This window comes from Myripristis murdjan, chromosome 22, assembly GCF_902150065.1.
Source record: "Myripristis murdjan chromosome 22, fMyrMur1.1, whole genome shotgun sequence".
In the NCBI taxonomy this organism is placed as follows: Eukaryota; Metazoa; Chordata; class Actinopteri; order Holocentriformes; family Holocentridae; genus Myripristis; species Myripristis murdjan.
This window is the reverse complement of record NC_044001.1, coordinates 16,309,171-16,336,258: the sequence shown is the minus strand read 5'-3', so window position 1 is coordinate 16,336,258 and position 27,088 is coordinate 16,309,171. Positions and strand designations below refer to the sequence as shown.

Genomic DNA, 27,088 nt, shown 5'->3' with positions numbered 1-27,088 from the left:
TCGTATATATATCAAGGCTGCTTCACATTAAAGGGATGCATTTTTTTTTAACTTATTAGGCTTTATAACTGTTCTATTATGTTCCTGCTTGGATATCATATCCACATTACTAATGTTAGTTTATTAAAAATCTATTATGTGTACACATCTTATAAATTACTGCTACAGACTAATTCCTAGCCCAGAATAAAATAAACTTTGTTTTCTCTCTGCCCTACCACAGTCTAAGACCTCTTTTGACTTACCGGAATGGGATGTATCATTTTCCACCAAAATAATGATCAAACAGCTGCAGACCGACAAAGAACAAAACTCATTTTTCAAGGATACAGTGATAATTATAAAGTGGTGCACAGCTCATCCCTCAAACTAGGCCATTACCACTAAGCTCTGCTAAGCCAAGCCTCTTCAGTTTGGTTTTGTGAAAAAAAGATGATGACATTAAGGTAGACACAGTGTGATCCTGAAGACACATCAGTAAATAACTTGCCTGAAAAAGGTTGAATAACTGAGCGCAGGCATAATGTACCGACCTGGTGCAGGTGCTGTTTCCTCTTCAGCTCCAAGGACACAGAGACCACTGACCCAGCTGCACCGTAAAACTAATGGCTACACACAGTCTTTTTCAATGATAGATTTCTCCAAACAGGACACAGAGAGCGAGGCTATATAGTATGAACAAAGAAAATGGAGCACAGCCAAAACCAATGAGTGCATAATGAGCAGAGCAGTGCAGTAATGCAGACTTCTTCTTAGTTGCCATTAAAGTTTTCAGGACAAGGTCCCTTGCTCTATTCAGTCCACTTTTTACAATACAGTTTGCAGTCAATGCTACTCGTAAAATATTCCTACTGTGAGGAAATGGTTGAATTTAAAGGATTGATTACTAAAAAATAATTAGCATCTGACAGATATGGGATTTTTGAGACCGATAATGATTTTAGAGGGGAAAAATTCACAGATTACCGAGATGGCAGCCGATATTGTGAATTTAGGCTGGAATGAACATAGACCTTTTCTATGTGGATTGTGCACCAATTTAGCACTAATATGACTATGCAAAAGTAGTCAGGGGGCTGCTTTCCTAAGCAAAAACTTTATGAAAGAATATTAAACATGATTATACATTATACACTGGCAAGCAATTCTGCAAATGAACACTGAAAAAATAAAGAATAAATAAGTAATGTAAATAAATAAGTTAAATAAACATCAGTAAAATACTGACCATTTAAATAAATAATAAATCAAAATCGGAATAAAAATTTCATGTATATTAATTAAGTATTCATTTCTAAATTATCCAAAGCATCAAAACAAATTTAAAAAATGTGTATCTGTGTCAATGTATACGCTGATACTGATATGATACTGATATATCTATGATTGGCCATATCAGCTGAGCACTAAAATAAAAGAATTAAGCATGTTATGATATTAGATTATATTAATACTGTATTTGATAAAGTTTTGCACTGATTGTTTTTCATTACAGTCCAGCATTTATCTGTCTGTTTGCTCTGTTCCAGATAAGGCACAACGTCAGACCGTACTTCCTGGTGTGCGACACGTACAAACAGTTCTATGATGTCATCACGTGGGCAGGGACGCAGGTTGCCATTAGTTACACAGTGGTGCCATTTGTCCTTCTTGCTGTGGGACCCTCGCTCAAATTCTACAGGTACATCAGTTGCACTGAACTATATGCCTGGTCTTGTGTCATAATGCCACGTGCTCTGCTATTATCAAAACCATTGAGTTCCTTTCATATAAAGTAACAGAACACACTGCAATTTTGTCAAACCTTTCTCTGAAGCACACAGATCAGCCAGTTGTGCATGGTATTTTGTCTTGAATTAGGATAAATGGGCAGCACAATGACTATATTTCAACCCCTGTACCTGTCATATTTTTACCATTGTTGTGTAAAATAGTGTTGTGATATTAAACATGCAAATGAAGTCACTGCTCACAATGTAAAACCAGCACTTTGTCATTACCCCGGTTTCCCCTGGTGAGGCCGTAACTGTTAATGAGACAGCTTAATGACTGTAGGCAGGGGCAGATTCACAAGGAGGAAATAAGAGTGATTTTAACAGGGCCAGCACGCCGCCATGAAATAAAGGCCTTAACAGCGGTCAGTGTCATTCGGAGGGTGGCTGCTGTTAAATCAGGCTGTGGCTGTTAGAGAGGCAACATAAAACAGACTCAATAAAGACAGCGGGTGGTGGAGGAGAGAAGGTAGATCTGGAAAAAAATATTGTGGTGTGAAAGTAGGTTAATTCACTATAGTCTTATATAGTGCTGTTGATATTGATAATGGTTATGTTTTCACAGGAAATTATGGCTTGCCTCTTTGCTGCTAACCACTACTACAGTGCAGTGAGCTATAGCTTGAAAGCCATCATCTCAGTTCATTTAAACCAGGGGTGGGCTTGGTAACTGAGATAACTTCCTGGTAGGCCACTGTAATTTGGCAAAGCAGCTGATGTGAAAGCAAAATATCAGCAATCGCTACTAGATATGATACTATGCATACCTCGCTGGCTGACACGAAGTTTATCAGATATTAGTGGTGAAATGATCAGACCCCAGCAAAACAGCACAGACATAAACTTTGATTGGTGAATTCTGCCAAGATTGCTAAGTAATTCAAACTACTGGTGGTCAGAGATCTTAACATGTTTATAGTTGGGAACTTGGGATGGTGTTCAAACTGAAGAAAGACTTCATAGTGCAGCTGTTACTCTGCACCACTGAGGTGGAACAGAGGCCATGGGCACCAGACTGTTCTGTTGTCATGGAAATAACCCTATTAATCCTATAACAATAATATCCAAGCTGTCAAGACTGAAACATAGCAGCCAGGATTAGCTCCCACTGATTTTCCTGCAGTGCTTGTTCCACAACGATCATCTTCCTTCCTCGCATAAATTGACAACAAGCCATACCCCTCTAATTACAACTAATCATCTTTCTCATCTGTAGGTTTTGCGCTTTTATCACTCTTTTACTACGATCTACAATTCACTGTGTTGGAATCCTTTGTATTTACATATGTCTCGCTTTGCAATCACTGTCCAGGTCCTGGTACTTCTGCTTACATCTGCTGTGTCTGCTGTTGGTGTTGGCCCTACCTGTCAAGCCCAGACACCTGCGGCCCAAAGAGCAGCAGGACAGCCTACAGAAGGACGGCCCGCAGGCCAACAGCCTACAGGAGGACCACAGCAAGAGCCACTCCACCACAGACAACAACTGCAACCAGAAAGACAAAGCCACATGAGGCTCAGGAGACCCAAGTGCAGTCCCTTCAGCAGCAGAAACACTGAACTGAACAATATGTAACCACTGAGAGCTGGGGTGAAGTGAGTCTGTTTGCCTGAGAAAGAACCAAATATCGAACGCACTGAGAATCCTAACAGACAGAAAACACGAGTCAACGACCTGTCAAAAACGTCCAGTAGCAAGGATGACAGCAATCATACTGTACTTCTGACATGGATGAAAGAAAGAGTGAGTGAGAGTGAGAGAGAGTCTAAATCTAACTGACCAGGATGTAACAAAGACCATGATGTAGACTAATGAGTGTTAACGGTTACATTTCATTAGTGGAAATGAAGAAAAAAGTCAAACTGACTTCCAAGTTGCCTTAAACCCTCTATGTACTCAGCAGGTGAAATGATAACAGTTTGAATGGCACACTGCAAGAATCCAAATGCAGTTACACCGTTGTGGTGTAGGGTTATATAAGGTTATACATGTATATGAAACAGACCTAAAGTATGTGGAGGGTTTTTGTCATTGTCTGGATATAAGCTTCTGTTAGGACAACAAGTGGAAGAGGAAAATGTGTTTGTGTAAAAGAAACATAACCTTTATCATCAGCTGCCAACTTCAAACAGGCCTTAGGATCCTCAAAACATTGTTCGATTTCTATGTCTTTTTTTTTTTTTTTTTTTTTTTTAACATCTTTATTCCAGAAGAATTCACACTGTATGTGTTTTGTATTTAGATCTTTGTGGAGACACTTTGTGAAATCCATTCAAATGCTTTTCTGGGACAAATTGACTTTGCCAATGAACCAATACAGCGTCCCAAATTTAAATCCAATTCTTGTCCATCTGCAACAGTGGAATGTCTAAAACAAGCACTCAGAGTAACTAAATGGATTTTAGTTTGTTTTTATGGTTTTCATATCTTATCTGCTGCTTTTTTTGACAAACAATACTCATCAGTTACAGATAAATGTGTGTTACAAAGGGAGTTTATTTACTCTGTCAGCTGATTTAGATTACGTTTTTTCTGTCTAACAGTACAGGGGTGTGATGTTTTTTCATGTGCTCATATTGTTCACACCGCAGGTTTCCTCTGTGTTCAAATGTCTTGCCTCTCCAATACCTATAGAGTATCCAAAACTATTTAACTAATTCTTGTCTGAGATAATAATAGGGTATGATGAGGGAAAGACGATGGATTGTTTACATCACTGCTGAATACATGTACAGTATACCTATAGATTACTGTCTTAAATCTGGCAAACACAACAGATGACTAATCGGATTAACAATGTTAGGCATTCTTAGGCAATGCTTAGTCATTTTTCAGTCAAAACGGCCCGATAGCCACAATTGTCTCAAGTTAATTGAATGTAAAATGAAACGGTTTCCAAATTAATGCACCACAGCAACAATTATTCAGGCTACAGAACTAATTTAAGTGAGCAATTTGCATTAGTCTGTGAGGAAATCTGCTCTGGTAGATTATATATGACATGATAATGTACAAAATTTGAAGACATAGACCGGTTGTGGTGCTGTAGCTGGTCTGATTTCATATTGTGTGCACTTGTGTTAGAATAGGTGATGCTTCAGACTGGACTTAGTGAATGGTGCAAGAGATACTAGTTCCTTATGTTCTTTTGGTCTATGACTCACCTTGAGCCTTTCAAACCATACAGTTACACTCTGCTCTGTTAACAAGCATTCAAAACAGGCAGAAGTTAAAAAAAATAAAATAAAAATAATTAAATAATCCCTATGATGATTTCCTGCATTATGACACATTTCTGGGTTTAGGAAATGAAATAATGGATGTGGCGGCGTGGTGCAGATGGGGCAACCTAAGAAGCATCTTACTGTTTCGACAGTCGAACTACACCATTTTTATACTATCTGTTAGAGCTGGAGATAGTCTGGGGGTTTCAAGCACACAATATCATATACACTCTGAAGTTGTGCATTTTTTTGTAAGTGAGCCTGTCAATAATTTTAGTTGGTTTGGAGCATTTGTGTTCTGTAAAATAATGACAAAGCAGCTGAGGTGATTTTTTTTTTTTTTTTTTTTTTTTTTTTATTAAAGTATGAGCCTCATTTTCGTTTCTTTTAAAAAAAGGAAAAAAAAAAATTCTAACGTGCATATTCCTGCCATATATGTGTGTATCCATGTGATTCGTAGATGTTGATGTGGTCTAAAGTACACTTTATTTGTAGCCAGGGCCCTATACATAGGTGAATATGGCCCAGTTAAGGGAAAGGGATGTCATTCTACCAACACAGCGATTATTGCACTGCATGGCCACCCAAACCAGCAGATCAATGCAAACTGCTCCATATGTCCAAAGTGCCAAATCATGAATGGCGCATTTTCTTTTGTGTGTGTGTGTGTGTGTGTGTGTGTGTGTGTGTATGAGTGTGTGTGTTTGTGTGTGTGTGCGCATGTGTCCACGTATGTGTGTGTGTGTGTGTGTGTGTGTGCCTGTGTAACATAACGGTTATTTTTGTGTCAGAAGGAAATTTATGGCGAGATTTGTATAACAGTACATTTGAAAAAAAAAAAAGATCCTGATTTATGTGGTAAAATAAAGAGAAATTATTTTTAAACACTAATACAGACGTTTGAAAAGAGATCTGTCTCCCTTCTTTTTGTGCACATCGGTAAATACTGAATGAATATTGACAAAAACATTTGTGTGAAAAAGAGTTGATATTTGACCCATGCCTATGTTATCAAGGCACTAATGCAGCCAGGGGAATATGATGCACTCTTCCAGCTCTCAATTAAAGATCATAACCAGAACGCAATTACACTTCACTACTTTTGGAGTGCTATTTTGTACCTATTAAGATACTCACTTTACAAGCTTGAAACTGGAGGTCATGCTCTATTCATCCTCATTTTGCAAATTGGCCATTAATAATTTATTAATTAAGTCAGGGATGAGTAAAAAAAGGGAAAGGCTAGATAAATCTGTTGAATACACTTGATTAATTTTAACAGCCACGCATTACTTTAATGGCTATGAGTCAGTACAGACATTCGCATTTCAACAGTGACTTCAAAAATGAAGATGCTTAACAGCTCTTCTTTAAGACGATCAGAGAAATAAGGTGATGCCAACTCCAATGTAAAAGCTCAAATTATTTCTTGTTGAATAAAATTCAAAAACTAAATAAGGATAAGGATATTCAGAATTTAAAATCCAAAGTAGAACTCCATGTAATGATGTTCATTAGTATGATAAAAAGTGCGTGACAATACTGAGGGGAAAAATGCTATTATCCAACACAGCCCACATGGAAGTCATGGTTCAAGTCAGTGCGACACACTGAACTATACATCATGTAATTCTAAATAATCATGCAATTTTACTGTTATTTTACTCATAGATTAACACAGTGTGCAAATGTATAACGCTGTTATCACAAGGAGAATTCACTGTCACCTCCCCACCTACACAATAGATCATTATGCAGCTACTAAATCCTAACGTCCAACAAAAATCCTCGGAGGTAGGGTGCCTCTGGACAAAAGAACATTAGGACTTCACTCATGTCTGAAGAGCCATGTAATATTTTTTTAATACAAATGTGTGGTGGCTTGGAGGATCCTGTCCTATGTCATAATTGCAAATTGTTGGCAAATGAGTGGAGACTAGAAAAAAAGTTGTTTAAGCTTTCTGAATTGTTAAGTAATTTTAATTTTTGTGGATATTAGTGCAAACTGGCATGACTGCAGTGTAAAATAGTCAGAGATGGACAACATTCTTTGTTAATGATGTTAGATGGAGAGGAGCAGATTCAAAAGTATCAGAAAAGTAAGACGGGCATTTCCACATAAATCTGTCAGACATTGCAGTTAGTTAGCCAATATTTAAGACTGTCGCAATCAATGAAGCTCTGTTCCTCTTAAATAGGTGAATCATCAACAAAACAAAGACAAAGTCCTACACTTTAGCATTACTGACTGCTAATTGGGCTGACTTGTCTAGACGTGTGCTCAGAAAAGACGATGTTCAGTCTTAAATCGAATACAGCCATACAGCGTTGTCTGAGCACCATCAAAAACTGTTTCCTTTCTTCCAGTTACTAACACCTGCAATTATGGGCATGAACCTAAATGTCCTGTGGCTGGCCTCGGCCTTTAATATACGCCCCCTAGTGCTCAGAGGAATATTACATTTAAGCACAAATCAAATACATTGCTCCTGGAACATATTCCACCAGGCTGCAAAAATGACATATATTGCTTTCTACCTAGCCATATAGATTTTATTGTAGCAACCATAATGCAAAATCAAGTCTTTTGGCAATTAAAAAGTAGTATTAGATTCTTTGAACAATTTGAGTGATGAGTAGATTAGCTATATTTTCACCAACTTTGGTTGTTGAAAAGCCACACTAACTGCTTCCTGACAAAGAGGTGTTTGGGAGTTGAGAGAGCTGTGATTGGTAGGCTGAGGCAAATGATGTGAGTCACTAAAATGAGCAGGAATTTACACTAGTTTGGTGCTTGGCATGTGGGGGCCAAGGTGGGGGCCCCTGCCCTGCCCTGCCCCGCCACGTTATGCGGTCACCTCGGTCTCTGGTTACGCCCCTGTAACCAGCGCCGGTGGGAGGGGCCACTCACTTTTACTGTAGCGGCGATAGCTAGGTTACTTAGTAAACACAAGAGCAACAGTATGAGTTGAAAACTCACTCAATGTTGTGACAGTAGTTTCCGCACTGGAATTAAATTACAGAGGATTTCAAAGCAACCCAAACTTTGGTAAGAGAGCATCAATTTTTGCGCAGTGTACTTTGTTCTTTGTAAAGGTAATGAAAAGTCACTAATACAGGGACCCTTACTGGACAGCTAGCGTAACTGGTTGGAGCTAACCTAACGTTAGCATGTTAGCATGTTACTTGCAGTCGCACAGCTAGCTTGTGTTAACTGTGGCTTCCTGGTGACAGCACTAAGACTGTGTTAAGTCACACCGCCTGCTTTATTGTTGCCAAGACTCGTCTATCAGAGACAGTTTCCCACCAGAAAACCAAAGTATAATGTTTTCTTTGTTTGGCCACACTCGAGGCCGTGTAGTGTGCGTCGCTGTGTGTAAAGGAGGGATCCAGATGTTCACTTTGAACGCATGACGCACAGTCTGTGGTTGCTCGGTGCCAAGCACAGACATTGTTCAGCTAATACATCTACAGCCGCTGCTATAGTCAGAAAACCCACATATATACTCTATTGGTGTGTTGACACTGTGACCTCGCTTGGTACACACTCAGCTTCCTCTCCAACAACTGGGATCCTGTGACTAAAATGTCCCAGGGAACTGAATCCTCAGCAACTTCATACCCACATGACAAGCCAGAAAGAGCTGACTGGTTAAATTTAGAGATCACCTCCAAAGTTACCTTCTAAGTTTACACCACCTGCATTTGTTTGGGTGGAGATAAGAACACAGCTGACAGCTCAGTTTCGTTGATGGTGTCTGCACGGTCTGTTTTTCATAGATACTGGACCATATCTGCTCATGAGAGATTAAACGATTATGTTTGGTCAAGGTTATTTCTACAATAACCAAGGCTGTTTATATTGCCATTAACTATATTGCACCCGGATTTGCTTAACATGATGTGTGACTGATGGGAAAATAAGTCGTTTATACACTGAAGAGAAGCCAGACACCAATGGCAGTATTGTCAAATGTGCCAGGCAACCACACATATATCAACCAGATGCTACTTTACTGAATGCTCATATAATTAAATCATCTAAATCAGACCAACATCTAAATGGTCCTCCTTTCCAGCTCTGTTCACCAGTGCCCAGCCAGTTAATGTAATGAATGGTAATCTAGTCGTGTGTCTATTGTGTTGGAAAGAGATGGGCGTAGGCCAGCCCCCTCATCTAATATTCAGCCTTGAGTCAGGGGGGATGCTGAGCCTGAGCCCAGCAGCGCTTGTTGATACTGTGAGTGCGAGTGAGCAAGGGATAAAGAGTGGTGACCCATCAAGTCTTGAATAGTCTTGAATAACAGGTATCAGTTTCAGCCTACACCAAGGTAAGAGGTTCTCCTTTTTAATTTTATTTTGCCACATTTATGGACACTATGGTTTTTACTCTTTTAGTGGCTTTACTCTCTTGTTCATTTGGCTTTGTTGGTTAATAGCAGCTGTGTGTGTTGTGTTGTGTAGAAGGATGTGTGTGAGCTCCCATCTGATCATCTCTCATTAAAAAAGCTAAAGGTTTTACTGATTGGTGCTTGGATTATGTCAGCATTGTCCATCCATTGTGCTGAAAGTGGAGCTGAGGAGGGTGTGTCAACAGGCTCCCATTACCTCCACTGTAAACAAAGGATTCTTTTTTCATTTGTGCATGACTGTGTGTGATATTGGACAACAGTAGGCTGAAGACAGCTGATCTGGCTGAAAGAATATATCATCATGTGCCGATAGATCACTTTGAATTTGTCTGAATTTACTGTTGGGCCTCTGTACTGACGGCCCAGCAGAACAGACTAATGACATTTAAAGCTTTATTGAGTGGATCTGGCTGCTTGCGTCACAGACTGTGTTGAAATATTGAACAGAATTCTGGGTAGCCTTTGTGTGTATGAGACCCATTGCCAAGGTAACTTGCCAGTAGTGAATGCTGCCCATTAATTCTGCTCTATGATAGCAGGAAACAAGTCTAAAATGATGGAAGAGCCTGACTTGTTGAATCATTAATGAGTTTTTTATTGATCGGCTGGACCCTTAGCTACAGCAAAAGCAACCAGGTTTAATGGCTTTTCTTTTGTTGGGTAGGATAATCCATTTCATGGGCAGGATGTGGGGTCAGATATTCTTTTTTCTTGTTTGAATATTGGAGGATATTATGACTGGACTGAAGTTCTGGTTTGTGGTGAAGACTTAACACCATTATAGGCTGCCATTGTGCCCATGAGCAAGGCTCTTAACCCCCAACTGGTCAGTAGAAGATGGCCTAGTGGTTGTCGTCTGTTTCTCTAGCCCATGGTTGTAAAAAAAAAATAGAATGTTCTCAATCAGCCTGTCTGGCTAAAAGGGGTTCAAAGAAGTGACATAATGATTAGAGAAACTCAGCAGGCTATGTCTGCGCTTCAAGCAATTCTTTAGAATGGCAGAGTCTAACAAAGATAATCCCTCAAAGTTGGCTTTTTGCCTTGATTTGTCATATGGAGCGAATCCCATTATCCACGGCCCTGCTATTTGCCTGCTAATGCGATGCTATTCCAGAGAAATGGCCTACAACGGTGTTTTTTTTTCTACGTGAAGATACTCCACAACAATAAGTCAAGACTCTGCTCTCGTTTTGTCTAATAGTGTAAGAAAGTACAGCTCAATCCAATTTAGGGCAAGGGAGATTGGTAACCAAACTATGTCTCGATATAATGGAAGCACACAGAAGAGTGCACCAATTATCTAACTCATTGCTGCTTCAAAGAATGGAAGTTCGACTCCTATTGTTTGTCTTCAGTGGTATTTGATGGCTTTGAGTGGTTTCTTTAGCTGAACAGTGTGATTGCTTGGGCTTCATTATAGTGAGCAGAGAAATTTCAGTTCATGTTTTCAGCATGAGTAGCCAGGGACTGAATTGAATGTGCAGCATAGACTGGGCCTCAGTTAATCCTTTTGTAATGAACATTCTTGGTTCCTTGTCCCGTTGTAATAATATTATCTACAATATAGTTGAAGAAAGTGAAATATACCTTTGAAACACACATTACATGCAGATACATTGATTAATAAATAGTTTATATTAAGTATACATCTATACATGTCTGCTGCAGCTACACTATTAAACACTGACACACTTGACAAATATATACTACCTCTGTTTGTTTATATAACACAGCTTGAAACATTGTTTTTCACTAATTCCATGATGTCGCAGACGCTCTGCCAGGGAGAAAAACATAAATCACACACATCACATTTCTTAGTCACAGTTGCTGGACATGGCAAACTTAAGTAAATCACAGAAGGTCTGCATGCTGTTATATGCTCCCACAGTCTATTTATTAACACCTAACATGCTGTGAGATTATGAGCGCACAGTCTCCTCATCAGACGAACCATGAGCATAAAGATTTTATGGCTTTCAGGCATTTTACCAAGGCTTGTTTCTTCCACATCACTGGCATTTTGGGGTATGTGAGTCATGAGCAAAGTAACACTAACATAATGGCTGTAGTCATTTCTGATATTAATAATCCAATTTATTTTTGTGTAGCGCTTTTCAAGACACTCAAAAACAATTTATATTCATGATAAAATCCAATCATAATCAAAAACACTAAAATTACATTAAAAGTGGGGCAGTGAAGTTTTAGAACCACTCAGTTATTTAACTAAAACAATGAGACACAAAACCCCAATTTACGCATTAAGGTATAGGCCTATATTAAAGCCAAAGTTGTAAAATCACATGTAAAGTCGTTATCTCACTAATTTGTACATTAATCTGTACTCCTCTCCCCCCCCAAAGTGGTGTATAGGTGGTTAGCAGTCAGCCATGGATACCACCACCTCCCTGAAGATGACGTCTCTGGCCGTCCAGAGTCTGTTCAGCTACGTGGAGGAGGAGAACCTGGCTGCTGTCAAGGCCCATTTGGACAAATTCAAAGAGGTGGACAGTAGGGGTGATGTAAGTCTACCATATTACGCTTACAGGTGGTTAGTTTGCACACGCATTCTTTTTTGTGGGGATGCTTAAAGATCATGCAACAGCTGTATTGTGGAAAAAAGGATATTGGAATCTATTTTGAAGCCGTAAAACAATGATTGAAACTGATTCAGAAACTATATGCAAAGAGAAGATACAAAACATTGCAAGGGGCTAGGGTTAGATTTTTTTTAGATGATTTTTTTTTATTTTATCATATTATTATTATTATTTATGTGGCATTTAAAGGCTACTTTCAGCTTCTAAGTGAAGGCTACCAGAAGGCTCATTGTGCTAATCTTCTTTAGCCTACCAAAACAACAGTGTGCGGTTTCTGTGTGTGGTGTGTGCCTGCTCACTCTTTACCGGGCATGCAATCAGACCTTTCTTTATTCCTGCCACATGATTGGCCATTTGCAAGTTGTTTGTGTGCCTGCTGTCTAATATTGCCACATGATAGGCTGTTTGTGTGTTAATCATGGAATGTAATAATGTTGAAAGCGATTGACATTTTATTGAGCATGTTTTATTTTTCGATTGAGGAAAAATGTATTCCTCTAAATATTCTTATTGTTTCACTGATCAACCTTAGCAGAGATGATCATTTTCCTTTGTCGGTTACAAAAACAAACAAACAAAAAAAAAGTGCCCCTTTACAGGTCAGTATTAATAGAAAACCCTTAACCGTGCTGTAAAGTTGACGACATGAAACAGAGAAAGGAGGGTGAAGTGAAAAGCAGAAAAACAGTGAAGGTTGAGGAAATGCCTCATCATACTGATACTTTTTTCTAATACAGCTACTGTCATAGTGATGTTTAGTCTACTAGCTGTACATGCACTGTAATAGATAAAGTGGACAGCAGAAATGATGTTATGGAGCAACACATGGCTGCTCAACTCTAGCCTTGAATTAAGATGACTGATAGAGTAGCCTGCACTTTGTCTGCTCTGTAGGCCATGTAATACAATATAAATATGTTCAGTAATCAAGGTTGGGTTGCCAGTATTGGATTTATGATGAAACAGAAATGACAAATTGTGCTACCACCTGTCACTAGAAGGTATGTCACATGAATCGATACTCAGTTAACTGTGTTCTTATTCCAGTGTAACTTACTAAGTGTGTTTAAATACTGAAACACTTACATTTGGTTAGTGGACTGTAAATCACAATGAGAGCACATAATCATACCATTGTATTTACTGTTACAATGGGGCATTTCATACACTCCCTTTAATTTGAAATTAAAGGGAGTGTAGAGGTATTTTGTAGAGGTGCTCTGTTTTCTGCCTGAAGGCTGCAGGCCAGTCTTGCACTAGTGTTCATTTTTATATTGCCTATCCACGTTTATATGTTTAAATACTTGAATCACATTACGTTTCTGTTAACTAATGTTTATACAGATATTTTAAATGAAGCACTGTGTGCTGAATGGGATTTTCTATTGTTGTAATGTTGCAATATTGAATCAGATACCGAAAAACCAAATTCTGATATTGTGTCATCCCTTATCACCAGCAGAGTGTTACAGGTATGCTAAAATCTTTGCTGATGACTCAGCCAGTCCTCTCTACTTTTAGAATGGACTGACTCCCCTGATGGTGGCAGCAGAGCAGGGCAGTCTGGAGATTGTGCGAGAGCTCATTAGGAGAGGAGCCAATGTTAACTTGGATGATGTGGTAAACATACACGCACACCCACACACACACACACACACAGACACACACACACACACACATACACACACACAGCTCTGACCACCAAACATCCACACACGCAAGAACACATGGCACGATGGAAACAATTAGAATGCACACGAGTCAGAGGATCCTTGCAGGTGAAAAACAATACAGTCATTTTAACCACATCGTTCCCTTAACACAGAAGACTTAGCCGAACTGTTGGCTTGGATGTTTCATCTTGCTGAACTCACCACACTGCGGCTTAGATTACAGCTATTATGAGCCATCACAAGCCATAATGACAGCCTATTACACGCTTTTACCTTTGCTTGAGTAAATGACAGGATCCACCTGCTGGCCAACACCCGTTCCGTTAAAAGCCAGCCCCTCACAAACGCATACACTCACGCATGCATAGACAAACCCACGTAGATGCATGCACGCTCCCCACTACACCTTTCATTACCATCTCATGCACATGAAACCCACTATTACACATGGCACACACACGTAGACTCACTCTCACACTAACTCAGAGGAAGATAGCAGCACATAGTTGCATTTTCTCTCACCGTCTACTGCCTGACACTTTTGTCTGTACTCCTGGCACCTTGCTCCCATGAGCACCTGGTATGACCAGCTGGTAGGTACAGCATTTTCACCGTTGGACTGTCCCACACTTGGATTAGAGCTCCGGCGGATGCTCATCCAATTGAAACTGATTGGAGTTCCCACAGTAACAGGTTGTCTCTGTATGCAGGACTGCTGGACGGCGTTGATCTCTGCCGCCAAGGAGGGACACATCGATGTGGTGAGGGAACTGCTGGAGAACAATGCCAACCTGGAACACCGAGACATGGTGAGAGGATGGAGGAAGACAAAAAAAAACATAAAACACGGAAGCAGTGAGAAGAAGATATAGAGGAAGTATTAGTAGGAAGGAAGCAGTTTGTCTGTTTATCAAAATAAGCAGTAAATGTTGATCACCTAATATGTTACCATATTTACAAAATAGTAAAACTAAACTTTTATCATTAACAAAAATATGGGTGTTCTTTGGAATGGTGGGATCAAGGAAAAAGTCAAAGGACATTTTTTTTTTTTCATAATTGAAGCCCGTGCTAATAGCATGGAGGGAGGGCAGCAAGGTGAGAAACAGAGATGTACAGTGTACCAAGAACAGGGCACAGTACTGGGGCTTTATTTGGTGCCATTAAACCACAGATGACTTTGAAGACAGAGTATGTCTGTGGAAAAAAAGTGGTATTATCTAAGCAACAGTAGCATTAAGATAATGTGCCTGTCTTTTGATTTTGTATTTTGCTTTATGTAACCATTTGAAACAACCAACTAAAAACTAAAAATACAAAAAAAAAAAAACCAACAAAAAACAGCATTGTAGCAAGATTACCCTTTCAACATGTAGCTTCCTGTAAAAGTCATAATAAAGTACATTCAATATTATGGTTCCGGTTCCTATGCAATGACTTCAGTGCTGGCTGAGTTGAAGTCGGTGAACCATTAGCTTTGAAATGGACATAAAATGAAATTATCTGCAGTGTGATGGTTCCTCTGGAGTAGTAATCCTATTTATTGGAGCTTTGGTTGTCTCCTTACATGGTGCTGTGATATGATTCAGTCATGAGATACAGACCGCTTACAGGCAGGCAGCCCTCTTCAGGTCTCTCTTAGCAGTTTTTCCTGTGTATTCATGGGCAGAGCATTGAAAACATGCAAATATGATATACCTATTTACCAACTGCTGCTGAATATGATAGGATACTTTTAATTGTGATGTGGATGTCTCAGGTGTAAGAAGCAGAGATAGATAGGTGGAACAGAGATTACAAAGTAGCCAGGAATGCTAGAATAAACACTACCTGCACTGCACTCAGCCTCTTAGCTTGAATGTTATTCAGGGATGAAATATACATAAAACACTTCAAACACATGTTGCAGTTTCTACCATTTTACATTTGTTTCCATGTTTTAGCATGTAGGATTGAGCTGTAGAGTTGATTTCCAATTGTTTGCCTCCGTGTATTACCATGTATGATTCGTACTGTCGAGTTGATTTTAAAAGCCTTTGCTTCCCTTGAACTTGGTGGAGGTGACTCAGGATGTCAGTGAGTCATTCCAGTGTGGGGCGTGTCTGTGCTGCACAGGACGGGTCGCAGCCTGCTGGCCTGTAATGACAACAGGATTATAGTCAACCACCGTGCATGATACCATTTTCTTACTGGAAAGTGTGTCACACTAACTCTAAATAGCACATTTTCCTACCACAAAAACTGCATTTTTCATACCTATTTTGGAAGCCGGTCCACGTCGCTTTTTGCAATGCTGTACCACTGTAACATAGCACTCCATTTGTATTCTGTTCTACTCCATTTGTTCTTCAGTCAATTTGATGTAATATTTTTTCTATAAATCTGTACAGTTAGACTGTGTTTCTTTATGTGTCTTATTCATAGGGAGGGTGGAGTGCTCTCATGTGGGCAGCATATAAAGGTCGTACCACCGTGGCCCACCTGCTGTTGGAGAAAGGAGCTAATCCCAACATCACTGGTCAGGTATTGGAACACACACTGGATTTAGTATACTCTTAACTGTGCCAATATACATATTGTGGCTAGCTCACTCATACAGATTTTTTTTTTTTAATTTGTGTGCAGGTGCATAGGACAGTGGGATGTAAACTAATCAAAGAAAGATATCCCGCTCACTGCGCTCTCACTCAAAAGGCATCAATTTTATTTATTCAGTGACATTTCAGTTCTTGTGGACTGAAATGCCAGTCCTTGTGGACTAGAGTTTCTTTGAACAAATAAAAACTATGGTTTGTGCAAGAGTGCCGTATGCGGGACATCTTTCTTTTATGATAACCAACATGCAAAAATTACATAGACAGTGTTTCAGCAAACTGGTTTGATGTTAGCAGTTGACGTCACTTTGTAGTGACATAAAAGCAAACACAACCACAGCCCTGTTCTTGGCCTGAACAGGGAAATGCTTACCTCGTCATCTGCTGTTTCGATGGAGTAAAGTGGCTTAAGACGCTAGTATGCCCACAGGCCTGACACCGGTCATTAGTTATCGTCAGCATGACCTCATCCCTGTCCTTTCTCCCAACAGTACAGCGTCTACCCTATTATCTGGGCAGCAGGTCGAGGCCACGGCGAGATCGTCCATCTCCTGCTGCAGCACGGGGCCAAGGTCAACTGCTCGGACAAGGTAACTACATACAAACTACTGGAGACAGTATTCTGGGAGTTGTTTTTAATCATCCAGTGGACGTAGTTGAAGGAATATGCTGACTTAATAATGTCTCGGTCCACAGGCGCCCTCCAGCCTCCTGAGTCATTTCTCCCTCTCCCTCCACTATATAAATGAATCTGGATTGAAAACAGAGCATAGAGATGTTCCTCCAGGTTCAAAATGTTCCTAGTCACTGAATAATAGATAATAGACCAGTCACTGAAAGACAGAGATCACACCAAAGGGATCATGCAGAGCAGACTTGCCCTTTTCATCACGTTAGAGAAGGGATGAATTTTATAAGAATTCTGTGAATTGAAAAAAGAAGCACCTGAGCTGTTGACCAAATCATCTGTTTTTATTAACTCTGTTGCTTAAAGTTGTCAAGCACTCTGTCATCGTTTCTCTTCCCCTCCCTCCACTTCTCCCTCTGCTCCTCAGTATGGCACCACTCCTCTGATCTGGGCAGCCAGGAAGGGCCACTATGACTGTGTAATGCACCTGCTGGCCAATGGAGCTGATGTTGACCAAGAAGGAGCGGTAAATAAATGAAGAGCATTTTTACCTAGTGTTCAGTAGATCCTGGAATATAGTGTTTTCATCTCACAATAAGTCTAACCATAAAAGTAAAGTCTTTTAAGATGGCATGAATAATCTAGTGCTGTATACATGATCAGCTTAAAGTTTTTCTCAGTAGTAGGGCTGCACAATAATGAATAATCCTATTTATTTATAATATTATTTATAATACTACTAATACTACAGAACTGTTGCATTGGCAAGATCAAAATTTTTGATTATGATTTACAATATCTGATGTAGCTGAAATTGTCCTGGTATTAATGTAAGATGTTAAAGTACAGTTAAAAAAAAAAAAAAAAAATCAGCAAATCATCAGTGCTCAAAATTGATTAATAATCATGACCACAGTATCTAGCACAATAATTATCCCTAACCATGCCTGTCTGTCTGTAATCCTAAATGTAAAGAGGTATTGTTTTTTTTGGTTTTGATGCACATGTAACTGTGAAGTTTGTGTAGCTATATACCAACTGTTATTTGACATATTTTTTATATTTGTCAGTGCTTCCCATGCAGTGTTAATACTTGGGCGTCCTGCCCAGGTAAATGAAAAGCCTGCCAAGTAAATTTTTGTTTTGGATTTATTTCAGCTGCTATGATGCATGAAGCTGGTGGTTCTCATTAACATAGTTTTCAAACAATTAAGATTTAATACCGCCAAGCACTGAAAGTATATTAGTGAATTACTGTGGGAAATAATTAATTGCACCTAGGATGCAGTGCATCTGTGCTCCTTCACGTTGTGGTGTATGTTTGCTGGCACAAATTGAATGGAGAGACAGTTTGAAATGTAGCCTCAATAATCACATGGAATTACCTAATGTTGCAATGTCATTATCTTATCTAGATTGAGAAAGTTGAGCGCCTGAAAAAATAAGTGTTACTGGGCTCACTGTCAATATCGATAATAAGTAATCAACAACCTGGCCTCCACAGTAAACACCACCTCAATAAATGAGCGGGTGAGGGCTAAAACAAGTTGTTGTGAGGGATATTCCCCAGCTATAAATTGATAAAGCTTAGCTGACATATTTTCCAGCCGCCGTCATCATATATCTTGTGTTATGTCTGCCAAAATCTGGAAACCCAGTCAAGTTGTTAAGGGTTAGAAAAGGTCTGGGATGTTGAGTTGATAAATATCTGGCAGTCCTGAGTTGTGCAGCTCTCCTGAAATCGTGCCACTAAAGTCCCTCTTGCCTCATTTTAAGATGCTCTTTGTGTCTTTCCAGAACTCAATGACAGCTCTGATCGTGGCGGTGAAGGGCGGCTTCACCGAGGTCGTTAAGGAGCTGCTGAAGAGGAACCCAAATGTTAACATGACAGACAAGGATGGCAACACGGCCCTGGCCATCGCCGCCAAGGAGGGACATACTGAGATCGTGCAGGACCTTCTAGACGCCGGCACCTACGTCAACATACCTGACAGGGTGAGGCCCCCAAACTTATCACCAGCTCCTTGGAGCTTGACAATATCAGAATGATGTTGAGTGGTTGATATTGGATTGTGGTGTGGGTCTGATCAGTTGCATGGTGTGACTTTAATATTTGTGTCTGTCTTTATCTTTGTTTCTCGCTTTCTTTTGCTCTCTCTCTCATTCTCTGTGTATTGCTGTTTGTCAGAGTGGGGAGACAGTGCTGATCGGAGCAGTGAGAGGAGGTCATGTGGAGATAGTCAGAGCCCTGCTGAACAAATACGCTGATATTGACGTCAGGGGCCAGGTAGGAGCTCCTCTCCCACTATCTCTGCTGTTTTATTGATGTTTAGAGGCAAGCTGGAGGCCTTCTCATTTTACTTGATATTGGCTCACACTCGCAACCTTTGGTCGAGTGAACTTTCATTCTTGGGTGAACGAAAGCATGAAAAAATGAAATTAATTCAAATAAACGGATTATATCAACAGGCAGTACTTGACACACTGCTCATGGTTGTGCTATACATTGTTGAAAATACACTGTACTTTCAGCCACTGCACAGTTAAGTTCTTGTTGTTTCAACACCAGATCAGAGTCCTCTTTCTGTTTTGCCAAGCTGTTTTTTCCAATGATAAATCAAAGAAGTATGTGCCTTCTCTTTGTCTATATCAGGATGGAAAGACTGCCCTCTACTGGGCTGTGGAGAAGGGCAACGCCACCATGGTGAGAGACATCCTGCAGTGCAACCCAGACACTGAGAGCTGCACCAAGGTATGATACACCCAGCAGCCAGGAAAACCACAGAGATTAAAACATGCTCTTTAATTACCTCTATCTTATTTACCTGAAAGCTTTATTCCAGGTCAGACACAGCAAGCGCTTATACACACAGTCATTTTCTAAACAATGTGTTAAAGCTTGTGCCTCTCTCCTCCTAGTAACTAGTTTTCTTGCAGAGTGCTTATGGTAGCAATTATGATTGTGTTTGTGTGTTTTAGGAGGCAGAGACTCCGCTTATCAAAGCCACCAAGATGAGAAACATAGAGATTGTGGAGCTGCTGCTGGATAAAGGGGCCAAGGTGTCGGCTGTAGACAAGGTACTGTGCACACTCATATGGCATATCCTTGCAGTGAAAGTGTTTGTGTTGATACAATTCCAATAAAACAACAGTAGAACATGTAACAAGGTCATGCACACATGAAGGTTTGTAGACAGGTCTGGAAAAGCTGGAAAATTATGGGGATTGTTTCCATTTCTTAGAAAAAAAGGTTTTAGTCTGTGTCTAAAGTCTAAAGTATGGAAACAACCAATTATCAGGTCTGGTAAATGCATGAACACACATTTTATTTTGTTGCAGGCCAGCTGCGATTTCAGAATATCTACTTGACTTTTAATCTTAAAAATAAAACATTTATGAGAGTCATCACAGCATCTGATGTTTTGAGTTGACATCATCTTCAGGGATGAGCTGTTTGTCATGTAAAAACAAAGTGTAAAAATGTTTGTGTCAGCTTGTGCTCTCCCTTTTTGCATGCTCTGCTGTTATTTTTTTAATCTGTGTTTATCTAGGAACGGTTGACTGAGCATGGATGTCTTTTATCATCAATGTCTCCATCGTCTTATATACACACTTTCATACTTGGGTGCTCTCTAGTATAATGAATAGCCTTCTGTTGGCCACTAACCTGCTTCACTGGAGCAGTTTAAAGTTTTGGGCTTGACTCAAGGGATGTCATAGTGTGGAAATCGAGGAATCTTTTCCATCTTTGTCTTGGCTTAGAAAGGAGACACGCCGCTTCATATTGCTATCCGAGGGAGAAGCCGCAAGTTGGCCGAGCTGCTGCTGAGGAACCCTAAAGATGGCCGTCTGCTATACCGCCCCAACAAGGCTGGAGAGACACCGTACAACATCGACTGCACCCACCAGAAAAGCATCCTCACTCAGATATTTGGAGCCAGTACGACCCATTTCTCCATATTATTCAGAAAAAAATGCCTGGCAACATGAACTCATTGCCTGTTGTTGTTTATTCAAAATTCAAAGAAATTAGAAGACATTAAGTTGCCATTTCCCTCTCTTCTCTCCTCTTATGCTTCTCCCCATGTCTACCCCTTGTCTCTCTCTTCATCTTTGACCTGTTCCTCTGCTCCAACACTATCTTTCCTTGTCACTCTCTATCTGTTTCTCTACATCCCAGAGCACCTATCTCCAACTGAGTCAGATGGAGACATGTTGGGTTATGACCTGTATAGCAGCGCCCTGGCAGACATTCTAAGTGAGCCCACCATGCAGCCGCCCATCTGTGTTGGTCTGTATGCCCAGTGGGGAAGCGGCAAGTCTTTCCTTCTTAAGAAACTGGAGGGTGAGTAATCCCTGAGTATTACCAACAGTCTCAAAACATGAAGTGATGAAAAGTACACTATTGTGGAAATTTTCTCAGTCCTCACCTCAATTGTTTGAGTGCTTTTTGTTTTCTTTAACATTTAATTATCCTGCCTTCTCATGTTCTTCCCTCTTCTCCGCGTGTTCTTCCATCAGATGAGATGAAGACGTTTGCAGGCCAACAGATAGAGCCGCTGTTCCAGTTCTCCTGGCTGGTTGTCTTCCTCACCCTGCTGCTGTGTGGCTCCGTGGCCCTTGTCCTTGGCTTCTCTGTCGACCACAAGCTGGCCATTGCTGTCTCCCTCAGCCTCCTCGCCTTGCTCTACATCTTCTTTGGTGAGAGAGCAGCCAGAAATACAACACTTAATTCATTCCTTCCTGGTTTCCTTTGCCCCACTAGAAGGGGAGATCAGAGTGCACTCTTAGTTAGCACTGGGACATGTAGGGGCTGAAACCCAGCTCCTCCAGTTCATGGAGAGTCTCCAGGTTTACTACACCACCTTGCTGTTCAGACAGGGTGCAGATGGTGTAGAGCTACAGCAGTGTCACCCAAAAACAATATTCAGACAAAAGGAAAAGAAGTTAATAAAGATGATAAAGATTATAAATTCTCTGTTCATGCAAAGTCAGCTTTTGTCATGTGATGCCAGTGAGACATGCAATTTTGCTCACTAGAGGGTGCTGTTGTACAAGCAAAGTGGGTGACTCAAGCCACTTTGGTGAAATCATAACTAACAAAGTTTTAACAAAGTTTTTTAATCAGCTGAAACTTTTGTTCATGCTGTGCCTTAGGAAGAGAACTCAAAATAACTACAGTAAGACTGGGTGAAGATAGTGGAATGGTGTTGTTCAGCTCTTCAGGAGATACTTCACCTGGCATTTCGTAGACTTCAGTGTCTCTTCTTCTGTCTGCAGTATTGGTGTATTTTGGAAGTCGTCGTGAAGGGGAGAGCTGGAACTGGGCCTGGGTCATCAGTACCCGTCTGGCTCGCCAGGTGGGCTACCTGGAGCTGCTGCTCAAACTGATGTTTGTCAACCCTCCTGAGCTTCCTGAGCAGACCACCCGTGCCCTGCCTGTCAGGTGACACTGACAACATTAACACACACAGTCGTACTAGAACAAGATGAATAAAGTGAAAAGCACTCTGCAGATAAGCACAGTCCCATGGTGCATTTATGGCGATGATATATTTGTCCTGTATTTCTTTCTTAATATGCATAGAGGACTGTGGGGGTTGTGTGAACATTTGCAGCTGTGTTGTGAAGATCAATAGTATATTTAGGCAGTCATGTACATCCTCCTGTCAACCAACCATCATCACATATAGCAGATTCCTGATGTATGTGAACATGCCGAGGGTGCATGGTAGACACACACACACACACACACACACACACACACACACACACAGTCTGTGCAGTGTAGGTGTGATGACTTTAAATGGAAGGTAGTTTTTAAATGTGCAATGAACATCCATTTTTACCTTTACATCTGACATAGATAGAGCATCAGTTTCCTGTCTCTGGCTCAAATGTCTTGATGTGTCCGTGTGTCTCGTGTCATGCAGGTTCCTGTTCACGGATTACAACCGTCTGTCCAGTGTCGGCGGGGAAACCTCCATGGCAGAGATGATCGCCACCCTCTCGGATGCCTGTGAGAGGGAGTTTGGCTTCATGGCCACCAGGCTTTTCAGGGTGTTCAAGAATGACGAGATCCAAGGTGCATTCATTGTGTTTTGGCTTAAGTTGTCAGTCATTCCCCTTCAGCTGACACAGAATCACAGTTAAATGACACACTATATTTCTACCCAAAGGTGAACAGCAGTAATTGCTTTCGATGTGTTTTCAAAGTCAAAAGATGGCGAGCGTGGTTTGTATTTCAAATAGCCCAAAATTGATGTTATTGAAAATGATATCCATGGACTCTGCTGAGCAATATATAGTCCACTCTAGCACCAGTAATACATTTGGGACAGCAAATGAGAAATTAAGAACTTTTTCTCAGTTTGACTGCTCATAATGTTACTGCTTTTTGTCTTTGTGGGGCAGATTTGTTGTCAAGACTTAAGAATTTTTACAAATGCAAAAATTCTTCACTTAGTCTTCGCCTATAGACACACTGAACTATTTCACACTGCATTTTGAAGTGGCAGTTGTTTGTATATCTCACGGCATCATACAAAAGACCCTCTGTATACTTAATTGCGCAACCTTTCACATGATGTATTCTTGACTGGATCCAGTCTGTGTTTTTAATTTGCAGAGTAACCTGTCTATTGGCCATATTGTACTCCAGTTAAAGTCTTAATTAGGTGTAAGGCCTTTGCAATCACCTTTGATTTTAGAGGTATACAAAGAATCTTCCTGTTTACCTCTAGTGTCCTTCCCACAGATAGAACAGTGAAAAGAGAATGAAAAGGTGTAGTTGTCAGCTACTTTTTCTTAGTAAGCAATGCTTGCCATGCTTTTGTTTTTTTGTCAACATCAGAATGCCCTCCTGACACTCTGTGTCTCTGTGTTTGTACAGATAGCAAAAACCAGAAGTGTAGAGCAGGATGTTTCCATGACAGAGTCACCTGTTCATTATTGTAATAAGCCAGGCATCTTATCCAGGTTTCTCATAATTGGACGATGAGTGTACTCAGGCTATCTTAACTACCTTATTTAATCTTGGAATTATCTGTACTTGTAAACAAAATCAGTGCTGAAAACTCCCCATTTAAGCAGTCTTTCCTTTCATCTATAACCCCCAAATCCCAATTATTTAAGTAATAGCTGAAACAAGTGAAATGCCTGCTCACTCTGTAGAGAAAAAGTGTTCTTAAAGTTTTGTCCCCTAGTGAATTTCTCTAAATACCTCACTCTTTTTTTTTTTTTTTTTTTTTTTTGCTTTTCCTCTCTCCCTCCAATTACCCTCCAACATCCCAGGTAAGAAGTGGAAGAAAACATGTTGTGTGCCGTCCTTTGTGCTGTTCGCCCTGACGCTAGGCTGCCTGATCACTGGGATGGCCCTGCTGGCTATCTTCAAGGTGAGTATCGGGGAAAATCTTGCCTGTGGTGTACTTTTAGGTTGGTTCTGAGAAGCTCCAACAGCCAGAGAGCATGACCTTTAATGACAATTGGCTATCATATCAAATGGTTATCATTTGTATCACGCCAAGGTAATATATGTGTTTTTACAGAAGACGTTGTACCCACTTTATTGTGTGAATTCCATTTTCTAACTCTGATTCATGTTCACTGAGATAGCACGTGTCATTATACATTATCACGAGTGGGCTGACCACAACCCTGTAGTATTTGTTTGTTGTTAATTTAGACAAGGAGAAAGGTATAGACAGACACAGGAGAGAAAGCTTTGGTGGGATTTGATCCCAGGCCTATAGGGGCAGACATGCAAGCGCAGGGGCAGAGGACTTGCAGCAAAATTGAACTTTGGTAGAGTGCTGGGTTGTATTGATAGGTGGACACTATATGATTCCACATGGTGGCAAAGCGTCCTTGTTAGTTGCTGTATTTGTTTCTCTCCATTAACTTCCATAGTGTGGCAAAATAGGTCCCAAAATAACACTTTTAGCACATAAACAAACACAAAGTGGATGACCAGTATAAAAAAAACAACTATCCCAGTCCTGGTACCCACTTTTTGTATAATTACAATTATTTGTGAAACTGCTATCAGGTTGTTTCTTCCTGGCACAAGGCTTCTGTGGGACCAGAAGATGTCAGACATACTTCCCAATTCAGTAGGAAATTCAGTAGGAAAATTACAAGAAGAGCTGTTTCATGATACAACTTGGTGCTTTTTATATTGGCATAATTCACTTTGTTTGTGTTTGTTTATGGGCTAAAAGTGTTATTTTGGAAGCTAGTAACTACACAACCCAACACTCAAAGATTAATTTCGCTTTAACTATCTTGCTACCCGTCTCTGTGTAAATTTGATCAGTTTTAATGCTCTGATCCTCCAGGTGAACCCTGAGAACTTGACGTTAAATGCGGTCCTTATAGCCATGGCCAGCGTGGTGGGCCTGGCCTTACTGCTCAACTGTAGGACCTGGTGGCAGGTGGCCGACTCCGTCCTCAACTCCCAGAGGAAACGCCTCCACAGTGCTGCCAACAACCTGCACAAACTCAAGAGTGAAGGATTTATGAAGGTAAAATTAATACAGTTTTCCTGTTGTACCTCTGCAAGGTCAGGTGGTCTGACTTATTGACTGTCTCAGAAAGCTGATAAGACTAAAGCTATTTAAATTTTATATTTTGTGTTTTCTTTCTCTAATCGTGTTGCTACAGTCGTATATTTACCAGTTTTACATTTGGCACTTGAGATTTGCTGAAATGTATTACACAATGTACTCTTTCAACTTGTTAGCTAATTTTCCATACTAAATTTCACCTACTTAACAATTAATGACAAATAATTTACTACATTTAGATTTTTTTTGTTTGTTTGTATTTTTGTTTGTTTGTATTTCACTTAAAAATCCCATTACTTCTAAATTCTGGAAAAGTGTATCTCCAATAGTGACATGATTTGTGGGAAAAAATCAAGCAATTAAAACTTTGAACAATCACATTCCATCAAATAAAATTGCCTTGCTCTCCTTAACTGATCACTCATTAGTAACACTTGTGGATGATGCCTCTCTGTGTTAAGCCCCGTCCCAACAACCTGTTTGGAAGTACATCAAGTGAAGGAAGCAAAAGCCTCTCAAAATGTTGTGTTACTGTGACATCAGACAAAGCAAGCTGCACTCTGGCTTTGGTGGATTTGTAGTGTCTCTGCACTGTGCAAACTGAGCCACTGAGACTTTTTTAATTTCCTATTTCACACCAGGTTCTGAAGCATGAAGTGGAGCTAATGTCGAAGATGGCAAAGACCATCGATGGCTTCACCCAGAACCAGACACGCATGGCTGTCATCATCGACGGGCTGGATGCCTGTGAACAGGACAAAGTGCTGCAGATGCTGGACACGGTGTGTTTTTCTGTGTGGTGGGGGGTGCGGTGGGCTATATGTGCAGTTTCCCCGAGCTGATAACAACATAATATGGAAGAATTAAATTACTCAATGTCCGTGATTCATGTAAATTTGTAACCATGAGTAGCTGTGTTGTCGAGAAGCTGCCACGTGGCCTTAGCTCTCGGTGGCTCTTTCACCTGCGCACACACAGCCCACACAGCACCGGTGCAGTTTCTGGTCTTCCCAGCTGTCTCAGCTCGCCTCCAAGTTCAGATTCCTCCTCCCAGCTGGCGTAATAGAATTTCCTTCAGCCAAATGTTATTATTTGGTGGAGTAATCCCCCGGAGGATGGCAGCCTCCTGTGTGCTAATGTAATCTTCTCATCTCGGCAAGCGCCTCCCAGCCACTATGAAGCCATCTTCTGTTTGGAGAGATTCAACCAGGCTACTCTTAAATACACTGTTTTTCTGCAGGATACACAAATGACCAAATTCAATTTCTTTTTTTAATGCAAACTACATATTTTTCCTACCGACAGATGTAGATGTATGCTGCGCTATAATCATATGATAGTGACTCAGTTGATACTGCTCACAGTTTCTGTAGAGACTGAGGTTCATCAGCCTATGAGGTGAGCCTAAGGGTGCTGGCCAGGAGTTAGCAAACCGCGGATGTATGCAGCACAAATCAGTGTCCTGTGACACTTAGACAATGTCCCTTAGTTAGCAGAGTGGAAATCCCCCTCACCATGTGCTGCTGACAGTCCGCTTCGCAACAGTAATTAAGTTAAACTAGTAGTTGAAGCATTCCAGACTGTTAGTGCTAGTTTTCATGTTTGCCTGTAATCTATCTA

At 40.5% G+C, this 27,088-nt stretch overlaps 2 protein-coding genes across 4 annotated transcripts in view; both read left to right on the top strand.

The window, feature by feature from the left end:
* Positions 1–5,881, top strand: part of mboat2a (membrane bound O-acyltransferase domain containing 2a) — a 51,002-nt gene extending 45,121 nt beyond the window's left edge. The window contains exons 12-13 of the mRNA XM_030044962.1: positions 1,530–1,681; positions 3,085–5,881. Of these exons, the coding sequence (XP_029900822.1) occupies positions 1,530–1,681; positions 3,085–3,283 (351 nt within the window). The 3' untranslated portion in view covers positions 3,284–5,881. The remainder of the gene's footprint in view (positions 1–1,529; positions 1,682–3,084) is intronic.
* Positions 5,882–7,900: 2,019 nt separating this feature from the next.
* kidins220a (kinase D-interacting substrate 220a) overlaps positions 7,901–27,088 on the top strand; it is a 52,751-nt gene continuing 33,563 nt past the window's right edge. For 2 of the 3 annotated variants that reach the window (XM_030082004.1, XM_030082006.1), the window contains exons 1-19: positions 7,901–8,043; positions 11,773–11,931; positions 13,531–13,629; positions 14,393–14,491; positions 16,107–16,205; positions 16,768–16,866; positions 17,332–17,430; positions 18,702–18,899; positions 19,093–19,191; positions 19,558–19,656; positions 19,884–19,982; positions 20,667–20,844; positions 21,085–21,249; positions 21,426–21,605; positions 22,185–22,350; positions 22,838–22,989; positions 24,198–24,298; positions 25,241–25,426; positions 26,110–26,250. In XM_030082004.1, coding sequence (XP_029937864.1) covers positions 11,800–11,931; positions 13,531–13,629; positions 14,393–14,491; positions 16,107–16,205; positions 16,768–16,866; positions 17,332–17,430; positions 18,702–18,899; positions 19,093–19,191; positions 19,558–19,656; positions 19,884–19,982; positions 20,667–20,844; positions 21,085–21,249; positions 21,426–21,605; positions 22,185–22,350; positions 22,838–22,989; positions 24,198–24,298; positions 25,241–25,426; positions 26,110–26,250 — 2,391 coding nt within the window. In that variant the 5' untranslated portion in view covers positions 7,901–8,043; positions 11,773–11,799. Of the gene's footprint in view, positions 8,044–9,243; positions 9,326–11,772; positions 11,932–13,530; positions 13,630–14,392; positions 14,492–16,106; positions 16,206–16,767; positions 16,867–17,331; positions 17,431–18,701; positions 18,900–19,092; positions 19,192–19,557; positions 19,657–19,883; positions 19,983–20,666; positions 20,845–21,084; positions 21,250–21,425; positions 21,606–22,184; positions 22,351–22,837; positions 22,990–24,197; positions 24,299–25,240; positions 25,427–26,109; positions 26,251–27,088 lie in introns of those variants that run through there. The other variant, XM_030082005.1, reaches the window with a different exon arrangement.